Below are 12,866 nucleotides of genomic sequence, written 5' to 3'. Positions count from 1 at the left end.
ATTTAGATCTTCCTAACTCCAGGCCCAGAACTCTATCCACTGAGCTTCTAGCTGCCTAAGAATTAGAGCTTTATAAAAGTGTGGGGTTGCCTTCACTGGAAATCTTTAAACAGCTGATACAAGCTTTTAAATTACTATTTACATAGGTTATTTTAAATCAGCTTCACAATTTGGGCAATCTCTGAGATCTTTCCAATGCTTAGATTCTATAGTTAATGCAATACTGGTGTAGGAAAGAGTATAACAAAGAGTTTCAGAGGAAGACCACTAAAGTAAGATAAAAGGGAACTGGTAAAGAAATCTTAAGAAAAGTTCAGGACTAAAACTAGGAAATTAAAATATTTTTCTGAATCTTTTAATTAAAATTAAAACAAAAGTGCCAATACAGAAATGAAAAAAAAAAGTATGATACAATGTAGAATGTCTCACAATAGAGATCATAGAACTTTAGAAACAATCTCAATTCTATTTCTTCCTGTGTTCTTTATCTGTAGTATCAAGAGAATATACTACATAATGTTTTAATATCCCATTCTAGTTCAATGCTGTGGTCATAAAGATAACGAAAAGATTTGTAGAACAACCAAAAGTTAAATGTACACGTGTGTTGAAGGTATGACTTTGAACGTTTTTCCATATTTTTTTTTATTTTGTGTCTTATATCAAACAATTTCCTAACTACAGTTACTTAAATTACTGAAAACTTTTAAATCAAAATTAAAGATGAAGATTGGCAATTTCTTTCTTTCTTTTTTCTTTTAAACCCTTACCTTCTGTCTTGGAGCCAATACTGGGTATTGGCTCCAAGGCAGAAGAGTGGTAAGGGCTAGGCAATGGGGGTCAAGTGACTTGCCCAGGGTCACACAGCTGGGAAGTGGCTGAGGCCAGATTTGAACCTAGGACCTCCCATCTCTAGGGCTAGCTCTCAATCCACTGAGCTACCCAGCTGCCCCGGCAATTTCTGATAAGGAAAAAGAACTATGGCAAAAGTAAAGTTTGAGAAAGCGGCATATTAATCATGTCTGAAGTCTGTAAATTTTTAAAAAATATTCTAATAAATATTAACCAACAGAATTTAATAATTTTATTTTATTTATTAAAATATAAAGATTTCAATATTATAAGCAAGAGATAACGATGCTGACACATTTAGTTGAAGTGTTCATCCTAGTGATAATAAAATCCTAAAGAACCAACTCATTTCAATTTCATAAGCAAAATAAATTCAAAACTCACATGTTGCCACTACTGGAGGAATAGTAGGGGGTGGCACAACAGGTGGTGGAACTGGTGGTGGCATGAAACCTAGGCAAAAATACAAAGAAAAATAAGGAACAGAATTAATCATTTTTTAAAATCCCCAAACCTAGGCATAAATACAAAGAAAAATAAGGAACAGAATTAATCATTTTTTAAAATTCCATACTCACATATGTTGACAAAGAATTTCTTGATTAACTATAATTTCCACATTCTTAAGATTATTAATACTCTATTAAAGATAGCACCTCACTTTACTGTGAGCTTCCTGTAAGCAGGGAACTGTCTTTTGCTTTTCTTTGTATCCCAAGTACTTAGCACAGTTCCAGTCTCACAGAAGGCACTTAATAATGATTTGTTGACTTGACACAGAATCACAATTCATTTTTTGAGAAGGGTCTAATACCCAAATCATAAAGACTTTTACTCTTTTAAAATAGCCTCCACTGAGGCATGCACCAAAAGTTCCTAAGATTTAATAACATATTAATATCATTACAGAACAATGTAGACAGATATAGATAGAATATATATACACATACACATGATATAATTATCACTCATAAAATTAATCAACAATTTTAACTGGTTATTTATTTAGAAACAAAATATATGGAAATTAAGAACTTAAAGCACTAATAAGATTTTAATATACCATTTAAGTAGTCAGAATGAGATATACAGGAGTATCAAATATTAACAATGCCTCAAAGTTTCTTTTTTTCCTTCATAAAATCATGTTTATCTCTTTGTCTTCTATATTAGGAAAAATGGAAAAGAAACAATTTTAATAGAACAATGAAGTTGGAATAACAAAATTCCAAAAGAGTTTCTTACCAGGAGGTGGTTGTGATGGGTTGAAACTTGCTCGTAAGAAAGGAGGTGGAGGAATTGCACTAAATCCTGGAGGAGGAACGGACATTGACACTGGAAATGTTGGTGGAACTAAACTAACTGTAGGTACAGCAGGTGCTACTGGAATCTTTTGTGAACAGAAAAGAAAAACACAAACCATTCACTTTTCAAATACTTAATGATGAGATCTTTCAAAAAACAGAAATTTACTGGTTGCTTATGAAAGTAGGACATTTTCACAAGCTTTATCAATTCACTTTTTTTTTCTGATTCTAACACTATAAAATTCCCTTCACCTCTTTTTTTGGTTGATCAGCTCTTCCTTTAATAATCTACTTCCATTTACTTCCAACTTCCTAGAAATTCATACTCAGATCGTTGTGTGTATGCATGTATGCATGTATGTATGTATATGCACGCATGTTTGTATGTTATGCCCTTAGCTTCTGTCTTAGAATCAATACTGTGTATTGGTTCCGAGGCAAAAGAATAGTAAGGACTAGGCAATGGGGGTTAAGTAACTTTCCAATGGTCACCCTGCTAGGAAGTGTCTACAGCCAGATCACTGTATTTAGAAATGACTTTTAGAGTGACTTCTGAATGATCCAAAGTAAAGTTTAAAGCAAACAACCAGAGAGGGAGATAAAAATTCTGGTGCTTTTTAGCTCTGTGAGTATGCCCAAGTTACATACTCCTTCTAAAGGCTCAATTGTTTCATCTGTAAAATGAGGACATGATTTAAAGGGCTTACTTTTCTGAATTCTCCATTTCCTTTTCCCCTTTATGTTTTGTGTTCTCCTAATAAAATGCAAGATCCTTTTGAGTAGGGACTATTTCATTATCTTGTCATTATACCTAACTTAGTACGATGTCTGGAATATTATGTTCAATAAATGTTTGTTGTTTTGACTTGCCTTTGTCACTCATTTTCATCATATAGTACAGCAAAGTAAGGGAAATGGAAAGTAGAATCTGAAAGAAACTGAATCTAGGCCAGCAAATGGTACGTGAAAGCTCAGAGACAAGGCTGTAACCCAGAAATTTACTTCACAAGACCAAAAAGTAAAAGCTTAAGCCTTTGACTTCCAGTGAGATCCTGTCACTGAAATTATAACTTTTTCAAAATAATATGAAAAATGTACTTTCACATTTAATTTTAAATATTTTACTGCCTCTTACACATCTAAATTATAACTCCCCCCTTCTGTATATCATCATTTAACATATTTCTCCATTTGCTACAACCTTCCTAGAAATTCAGACATAATAGTTAAACCATCATGATCTTAAAACAAATTGCCAGAGTTCCTTACAGTACCTGAAAATAAAACAGAGAAGAAGCAGGGTCTTTCTCCAGTATAAAATTGTATTTTTGTGGTATACTCTACAATCTAAATCGACACAATATCTTTGTTTCCCTTTTTAACCACTTTTCTACTCTACACCAAAATATCAAGTTTGAATATTTATTCTCTATTATATCTCCTTTGCAACTCTGATCACTGGCATTTTCATTCAATTATGCAAAAGGCAGAAGGTTGCAGAAAAGTAGAAACAACAATACAGACAAAAAGATTAGGAATAGGCAACCTAATCTCCCTAAAAATACTTAGCCTGGATAGCAATATTTAGTTATATAGGTGACTATACTTTAATTTCAAACAAGTAGGCAAAAAATTACATGAGGACATATAGGAAAGCAAGTATTCAAGTATTACAGAGTATAATGTTTATTATTTTTATCATTACAGCATTAATTATAATTCTATTCTTTCATACATGTATATTTCAAACACATATGAATTTACTTTCTTTCATTCATTTAACTTTTTTTTTAAACCCTTACCTTCTGTCTTGGAGTCAATACTGTGTATTGGCTCCAAGGCAGAAGAGTGGTAAGCCCTGGGTCACATAGCTGGAAAGTGTCTGAGGCCAGATTTGAACCTAGGACCTCCCGTCTTTAGGCCTGGCTCTCAATCCACTGAGCCACCCAGCTGCCGCCTCATTCATTTAACTCCTGAGATTTTTTCCCTAATTCTCCTAGTTATTAGTTCCCTTCCCTCATGCTTTACATATACCTGATGTTTATTTGTATACAAGTAGTCTTACTGCCCCCATATACTTGTTTCTACAAATAGAGGAAGTTACCAGAGTATATGGTATGAATAGTTTTATTTTTGTCTTTGGAAGGCTAATGTTTTGTATCGTATTCTACCATAGAGCAAGTGCTTTTATAATGGGGGTAGGGAGGTGGCAGTGGCAGGAGTGGGGGAGGTTGAGGTATGTGTATAAACACACATATATATCAACATTGATATAATACAAATGAATGAATAAAATGAATGTATAAATATATCAATCAGTCATCAGACATGTCTCAGATGTTATGCTAGGCCCATGGGATACAAAGACAAGTTAAAACAGTTGATACTCAAATAATTTACATGAATATAATTAGTAGGCTAAAAAATATATAAATATATAGATAAATAAATAAAATAAATACAAAGCATTTGGGAGGTACAAAATAGTAACTAGAAACTAGGTGGGTCAATAAGGGTCTCATACAGAAAGCAGCATTTAAGCTGATGTTTAAAAGAAACTAGGGTTTCAAAGAAGTAAAATTAAGGAGAAAGTGCAATTCATGTTCTGGGAATATCCAGTGCAATGGCATGATAAGAAGAATGTATATGAGGTTAAGGACTTTAAATGCCATATATTTGATTCTAAAGATAAGAAACTAAAACTTATATAGCAATATGATAAGAGTCAGTAGTTATTTTAGAAAATATTATTTTGAACATGTTTGGAGCTATATGTAGGAGAGAAAGAAAAGACTGTGAAGCAGGAAGATCAAACAGAAAACTACTACAATATTTCAAGCCAGACATGATGATAATCTAAAAATAGGGTATAGTGGCAACATGAGAAAAAGGAATGGAGGAAAATAGTTCATGAAAATAATAATACTAAGAAGTGCTTATGAGGACTGAAAAATAAGGGTACATTTCCTTGGACAGGGAATTGTTTAAGAGTAGGTTTAAGGAAAAAGATAATGGGAAGCAAAGATACTTGTCTTTTTGGGCAAGTTGAAATTGAGATACTTATAAAACATGCAATCTGAATGTCTACTAAGTAGCTGGTGATAGGGAACAAGAATTGGAAATAAAGACATAATTCATCTGCAAGGCATAGTAGATAGCTGTCTTGTCTGTAAACTGGGAGTAAGAATAGTACCTACATCCTAGGGTCGTTGTGAGGATAAAATGAGATAATATTGGTAAAGTACTCAAGACAGTTCCTGGCACACACCTATAAGTATATAAATATGTTAACTGTATTATTATTAGTCAAATTGCATTCCACAGATTTCTGAAATCATTGGACTAGTCCCTATTATTAAACTGTTCCTATAATTATTTGATTTGCTTAATTTACAGTTATTCATTATCTATTATTTTGGATTACTAATAACCGTGACTTTCATTCTTGAATTTAAATGTAGAAATGACAGAATATATTTAAAGGTTAGTGACACTTTCTGTAAGAGGAAATTTTTCAAAGCATGATCAAATTAAAATGTGAGAATTCAGAAAAGGAAGCATCATTTAAGTCTTTTTAAATATATTTCTCTTTAACATACTGTATTTCACTTTCAATCTTCTTTGTTGCTATTCAGATCATCTCTTTCAGAAAATGACTAATGTGAAAAAAATGTTTCACATGACTGCATGTATAAAATCTTTATCAAATTGCTTACCATTTCAGAGAGGGGCAAGAGGAAGGAGAATTTGAAACTCAAAATTAAAAAAAAAAAGATGATGACAAATTAAGTCATTTGCTCATCAACAAAGAAATGTGTTTTATACTCATCTATGAAATGTGATTTATATTATATTAAACATAATAAATTTGGTGGATCTGCAACCTGATCCAACCATTCGGAAAGTAATTTAGAATTACGCTCACAGAGTTATAAAACTGTATATACCTTCAGACCCACCAATACCACCAAGGGGTTTGTTTCACAAGGAGATCAGTGAAAAATGAAAAGAACGCCTATGTTCCAAAATATTTATAGAATCTCTCTTTGTAGTGGCAAAGAACTGGAAATCAAGGGGATGTCCATCAATTGAGGAATGGCTGAACAAGTTGTGATTTATGACTGACAGAATACTACTGTGGAATAATAACTGATAAGCAGGTTAATTTAAAAAAAAAATGGAAAGACTTACAAGAAATAATGAAGAGAGAAACAAGTAGAACCAAGAGATAATTATATACAGCTAGAGAATTAATATTTCAAGAATAACTTATAAATGTCTACCCTCCAGAGAAAGAACTGACAAATAGAAACACAAGACATAATTTATATATACATATTTCTTTGTTAAGTGTCACTTTCTATGGTGCAGTGAGGAAAGGGAGATGTTAAGATATCTGGGAATTTTATGTAACCAATAAATAAAGTAATAAAAAATAAATACAATAAATTATAATTTCTTTACAAAATCTATCAAATAGCTATCACTTTAGTTCAAATTCCTATCGTATCTCACTTGGACAATTTTAAGAGCTTTAAAAATGGTGATCCTACTCTAAGTAGCTTCCTGTTTTGGGGTAGCAAATGTTTTTCCACCCTCCCCCCATTTCTTATCTCCTCCTCAGTGTTCATCCTTAGCATATTGAGTTTAGGCATACAAATATTAAATATTTGTTGAGTAAATGATTCCAATCCATCTTCCATATTAACTACTTAAATAATTTTCTTAAAGGGTAGGTTTGAATATCATGCACGACATTACTTTCCATTTTGTATTTATTTTCTATACGCTTTGTTTTATCTGTTGTGCTTCTTATTCCAAGTAAGCTCCTTGAGGGTAGGGACTCAACCTTTTCATTGTAGTTCCATAACATAGCACGGGATCTGGTAAGTTCTTTTTCTTGAATAATGCTTTTAGATTTATAAAATAAAAACCAGAGGTTTACAAAAGAAACCAATTATTTTTAAATAAAGGTGTAACCTTTTTGCCATCCTAGTATGCAAAATCCTATAGGAGTCCATGGAACTCAGATTAAGAATGCCTCTAGTTAATTTCCAATATATTTGTTTTGCAAACACTGCAACAGCAATGTATTGCTTAGGTTAAAAAGAACTTTTGAAACATAAATGTTGTGGTTCCCATTTAATAATCATAATAAAAATGTCTCTGTGCTATTTCATAAGGATGAGTGAAGCACGTACCAAATTCTTATAAAGATTAAATTTCAAGTATTTTTATTCTTTACTCAATATTTAACTGACCAATTAACAATGCTAGGGGGAAAAAAGACAAAACTTTGAAGCCCAAACTTTTCTACTTATGAAAACATGAAATCAAATATTCTAGCAGCTTGAGGAAACAAAAGGCAACCTTCTTAGTATATAAACAGCTTTAATATACACGTTACTTCCTTCAACTTCTTTCACATGACATTTTCATTTGCTCATTCTCAAGAGGAAAACAGAGCATCATATACTTCATTTTCAGCTCTTTTAATTCACCATGTAAAAATAATTTCAAATAACCATCACTGTACTTACCTGCAACATAGCAACAGGTGGAGGATAAACTTCAGCCTGTGTAGTTACTACTGGTGTCTTTTCAACTGTTGTTGGACTTTCTACAGTTTGGACAGGCTCTTTGACAGGCTCTGAACTCTTCACAGTTTCCCATTCTGAAAAAAAAAATTGCCATTAATGTTATGAATCAAGGGCATATATTTGCATATTTAAGGCTGCTGCAGATCTGAAAAGAATCCTTCTGTTTGTGGGACCAAATTTACAATGTATTGTCTACTTCTGACTCTTACATAAATATAAAGGACAACAATATTGTAGAGGTAATGAAAGTCACAATCAATAAAGCTTATGTTTAAAGAATAAAGGATCAGGGATAGCTTAGGTGTCTCATTGGCTTGAAAGTCAGACACAATTTAATTCTGTTTGTGTGACTTTGAGCAAGTCACTCACCTAACCCTTACTGTTCTTCCACCTTGGAACCAATATACAGGACTGATTCTAAGGCACAGAAAGTAAGGGTTAAAAAAAAAGATCATTATCCCAGAAAAGACTGAAGGGAATATGATAGCTTTTCTCAAAATATTCCATGTGGAAGAAGGTTCCAATTTATCCCTTATTGCCTTGTGGGACAGAAATTGGTATGAGTGTTACAGGAAAATAGGTATCTCATCTCATATCAGTTGCAGGGAATAACTCTAACAACAACTGGAATTATTCAACAATTAGTTAATCTATCAAGTATGATTATGAGCGTCCCATTCCTGGAGGTGACCAAGCAAATGTTTCATGATCTTTATTTAGGGGATTCCTTGCAAAAGAAGACTCCTAGATGGGATTATAAAAAGTAGTATAGTGATCCCTCACCTACCTTGGGAGTTAGTTATGTTCCAGAGACCCTGGCAATAGGTGAAAATCCATGAAGTAGCAGCATTATATTTATTTTATTATTTATATATATTTTTAAAGGCTTTATAAACCCTTCCCACACTCTTATAAAAATTGAGCCAATCAGTGCCCAGGATACAGAACACAGAGCTGTGGTTTCATTCCATCAGGCAATACAGGAAAGGCCACTTTGTGCTCAGGCAGGAACAACCTCACAAAAGCAAACTTGCGCAAGCAGTAATGGCATACTGCATTTCCATTGTGTATAGTAGTGTATTCATCCACAAAATCCTGTGATATAGTGAAAACTAGTCCAATGATACAGTGAAACCACAATATAGCGAGGGACAACTGTTCTCGATTACATCTAAGATCCCTTCTAACTAAAATTCTATTGGTCTTGTAAAGGTAAACAAAAGCAATACAACTTATGCTATTTCGGGGGGGGGGGGGTGGAGAAGAGATATTTGAGCCAAACATGCACTAAATTTGGTAAAAATTAGATTTAAACTATTATGCTACATCTTTAAATCTCCAAATAAGAGTGCAGGGAAAACCTTTAAACTTTGCTTATGTAAAACTGTATTAAGCCTTCTGGAACACTCTATATATCATGGTATAGCCAAGAAAAATAATTTTATATGTGTCCTGCTCAATGTGTTTTCAATTGTTATGGTTATTTTGAACCAAAGTATTTCAAAGAATTCTTACCACTATTTACGGTCTCCTGATCAATCATGCCTCCTTCAGCAAAGCCATCTAGGTCATCCACCTTTACTTTCTCCCATGGTATATAAGTAACTCCAAGATCTACATCCCAGAATTGTTTATATTCTGTTTTTACACCTTTGTTTAAAGCCCAAGCGATCTGTAAAAACAAACAATTAGTTTATGTATGTGTTTACAAATGTAAACATCTGAAAAATTAAGTTCAATATTCCTAATATTAAAACCTGTCTTGCCCAAAGGGCAAATTATTATATTGTTTTGCACATAGGTATTGTATTGTTTTGCATAGGTCTGCAAATGTGGCTTGGAAAAAAACCAGAAGACAGTCTATAATTACTATTACCACTGAAAGGAGCAAACCTCTGCCACAGATGGACTTTCAGAGCTTCAGAAGGACATCAGACGATTCCCAAGCAGAATTCCAATACTTCTGGTTGACCACAGATAATAAAACCGTGGAAAGTTAAGTTGTTGATAAAGGGGCCCCTTTTTGTTCTTTCCTGACTACAAAAATGTCTTACCTTTATAACTTTGGACCCAATTTTATAAGATCCAGAACTAAGTTTTTGAAGTGCTCGATAGGAATCTTGTCGATGAACCATACAGACATAAGCACAGCCTCTTGGAGGAATCATCTACAGGAAAAAGCAAAACAAAACCAAAAATCCCACTATTATGCTAAATTACAAAAGGATTATGAGTAAAGGAGAAGGACAGAGAAAGAGAATGCTTTAGCAATCTATAATTGTTAGTATTTTAACATGGAAATGGAGGACTCATTGAGATTATAGTACCCTTGATACCATTATGGGAACTTAGTCATTTTCTACCAAGAGATTTGGGGGAAATTTTGTAGTTTTTGTTGTTGTTTTTTTTATTTGTCAAAGCAAACTTCTCATTTATCTTTGTTTGCTTGTTTTTTGTTTTTAAGGGAGTAATACGGAGTCATTTAGTGTTCTTTTTATCTATTCTCAGAAAAACTAAAGCATCTTTGCAGTTTTGTAAATCTCCATAATATAGCTCATCTGCTTAATATGACATAGTATATGCCATGATCAAAAATGCTTTTAGTACTGTCAAGATTTGAAATTTGTATCTTGAGCCTATAAGCATGACCACACAACACTTATATAATATAAAATATAAATCATACTGGAAAACTGGGTTGTATTTTTTGGAAGAGTAGTAATTCTAATTTTTTGTTATTACTATTAACAGATAAATTAATGAGGGATTTGTTAGTTCCCAAAATACTTAAAACACAAAAAAAGTAAATTCTATTGTAACAATTTATGTTTCTTTAAAGTGATAAGAAAAAGGATATGTATAGTCTTAATCTCAAGTATCTCAGCTTAGGAAATGGCACTTTTTTCTCAACATTTACCAGTACAATTAATTATTTGCAAAATTATAGTAGAAAGGTCAAACAAATTATAAACATGAAATGGATTATTAGTGTGTTGTAAAGAATAAACTCAAATTTGGTAAGTGGGGAACAAGAAGCAAAAATTAAGTCAAAAGAACAATGTTACTAAAACAAAGAATATAAAGTTATTAGGCAACAGAACACTGGTCAAATATAATGATGAATGGTAGGACTATACCATTTCTATTAATAATCAATAAACCAACTTTTCAGGAAATATTCTTTGTGAAAGGATTTGTTTGCATGTTTGTGGGGAAGATTAGGGCAGCCTGAATGTTAAAAAAATCCTGGTCATAGTACGAATAATTATGATTTGAAAAATGATGTCTTTTGCATCAATAAAAAATATTGTTAAAGAAAAAATGGCATACTGCCTTTAGGAAAATAAATCCAATTAGCAGCACAAAAAACTAAAGATTACTTCTATTTTGAACCTAAAATTTTATCTTATTAACTAAGTATCCAAAAGTATATAAAAGTATATATTTAAAAAGAAGGTTTAAAAGAACTCATTGTACAATTAGAATATTTAGATAGTTCCCATTTATCAGAGTACATTTCTAGACTGAGGAGTTAAGAGACAGGACATGTGATTTCATTGGTATAGAGAACTAACAAAAAAGGGTTTTTAAAAAAAATGGCATATTTATCATTCAAATATTATTAAATGAATATAAATATTTGGCAAATCATAACATACAAGGGATCTCAATGCATCTTAAAATATATACAGAATATAATAGAATTCCAATGAACATTTTAGGTTCAGGGACAATTATGTCTGCCCACTTAGAATATCAAGGAAAGAGATGGATGTCCCTGATCTCTAATAAAAAAAACAACAACCTTTCCAAAGACAATACAAATGCCAAGTTATCATTGAAAGATTATCATAGCAACCTTGCAAATAATTTAAAAAAGAATAAAATGGGCAAATATGAGGAAAATAATGAAAGGAAAAATATTCCTGCAATAATGTAAAGTAAAAGAGTAGACACAGAAAAAAAATACAATCATCATAGGATTAAAAAATTAATAAAGAATCATGATGAATATCAAAAAGGATGAACTGAAAAAAGTGCTATACTTTATCTGTGAAAATTAATTTAAATTGCAAGTTAAGCCAATTTTTTGTGTCAATATTTTCTCTCAGAATTTCTAGTAAAATATCTCATTAAAAAAACTATTTAAGGAAATTTAATGATAACTTCTTTTTTGTAAAGTCAAAATTTCACTTTATCAAATAGTAAAGCCATACAGAATTATTCTATTCATATTAAAGCTTCCTTAAGTCTCAGGCACTCAAAATTTAAGTTGGCTGATGATGATGACAGTATTTCACTTCTAAAAGTACTTTTGAAAAAGCTGACTCAACAGTGTTCCTTTATTTCTAAAACCTTTTTTTCCCTCTTTATCCAAATCAACACTTCTAGTTGTTTTGATACAAGACCAAATAAACACTGACAATTAACAATTAATGCTTCTAAGAGTGGGTCATGATTTTATTAGAATGTGATAAAAACACTTAAAAGGACTTTCAAAATATCTCTCACAGAATTGCTAGGACATTAACTCAGTTGAAAATGGAGTGCTAATGGGGGAGGTTGGGGCAACTTTATGAATAATTATGATTTGAAATTTAATACTTACATTGATGGATTCAATCTGTCCAAACTCTTCAAAAAGATTGGTTAAATCTTGCTGTGTAGCTTTCTTATCTACTTGACCAACCCAGAGAGTAGTACTACAGACTGAAAAGATAATCAAACAAATAGCTTGAATTTTTTGTTACATATAATTTTTAATTTTCAGTGATTTATAGGAAAGAGTATATTTCATTAGCATAATTTCAAAGCATAAATTCTTTAGCATTGGGGCTTTCTTGGTAAGAATTCCACCAGTTCAATGGGCTATATAACTTTGTAGGTAAAGCCTAAGTACTTTCCTAGGACAATTAGAAGTTTAAATAAGCTAACTGAGCCCAGATATCCTTAACTTTAAGCCCAATGCTTTATTCGCTGCATCAATGGCTTTTTAGTAGTTCATATAATTTCTTAAAAGGCCAATAGTGGCAAAATGCAAAAAATATTTAAAATTTCAATTATTTTTTACACATTTTACATTTAGGATTAAGTTGGAAGCCAGGTA

General features: G+C 32.0%; 1 protein-coding gene and 1 long non-coding RNA gene across 11 annotated transcripts in view; one reads left to right on the top strand and one right to left on the bottom strand.

Moving 5' to 3' along the window:
• SCAF8 (SR-related CTD associated factor 8) overlaps positions 1–12,866 on the bottom strand; it is a 260,824-nt gene that overhangs the window by 166,583 nt on the left and 81,375 nt on the right. For all 10 annotated transcript variants that reach the window (XR_001627207.2, XR_008916713.1, XR_001627208.2 and 7 more), the window contains 6 exons: positions 12,369–12,469; positions 9,814–9,927; positions 9,275–9,431; positions 7,700–7,833; positions 2,098–2,242; positions 1,237–1,305 (listed from right to left, as the gene is read on the bottom strand). Coding sequence is in view for 5 of the 10 variants with exons in the window: in XM_016428986.2 (XP_016284472.1) it covers positions 1,237–1,305; positions 2,098–2,242; positions 7,700–7,833; positions 9,275–9,431; positions 9,814–9,927; positions 12,369–12,469 (720 nt within the window). In the remaining 5 variants the exon portion in view is untranslated. The remainder of the gene's footprint in view (positions 1–1,236; positions 1,306–2,097; positions 2,243–7,699; positions 7,834–9,274; positions 9,432–9,813; positions 9,928–12,368; positions 12,470–12,866) is intronic.
• LOC107650974 (uncharacterized) lies at positions 371–9,759 on the top strand. The gene is made up of 3 exons (XR_001627209.2): positions 371–613; positions 2,026–2,216; positions 9,582–9,759. It is a non-coding gene; the product is annotated as an uncharacterized LOC107650974 (long non-coding RNA).

This window comes from Monodelphis domestica, chromosome 2 (assembly GCF_027887165.1).
Source record: "Monodelphis domestica isolate mMonDom1 chromosome 2, mMonDom1.pri, whole genome shotgun sequence".
NCBI lineage: Eukaryota > Metazoa > Chordata > Mammalia > Didelphimorphia > Didelphidae > Monodelphis > Monodelphis domestica.
Note: the sequence above shows the minus strand (reverse complement) of the source record. Positions and strands in the feature narration are given on the sequence as shown.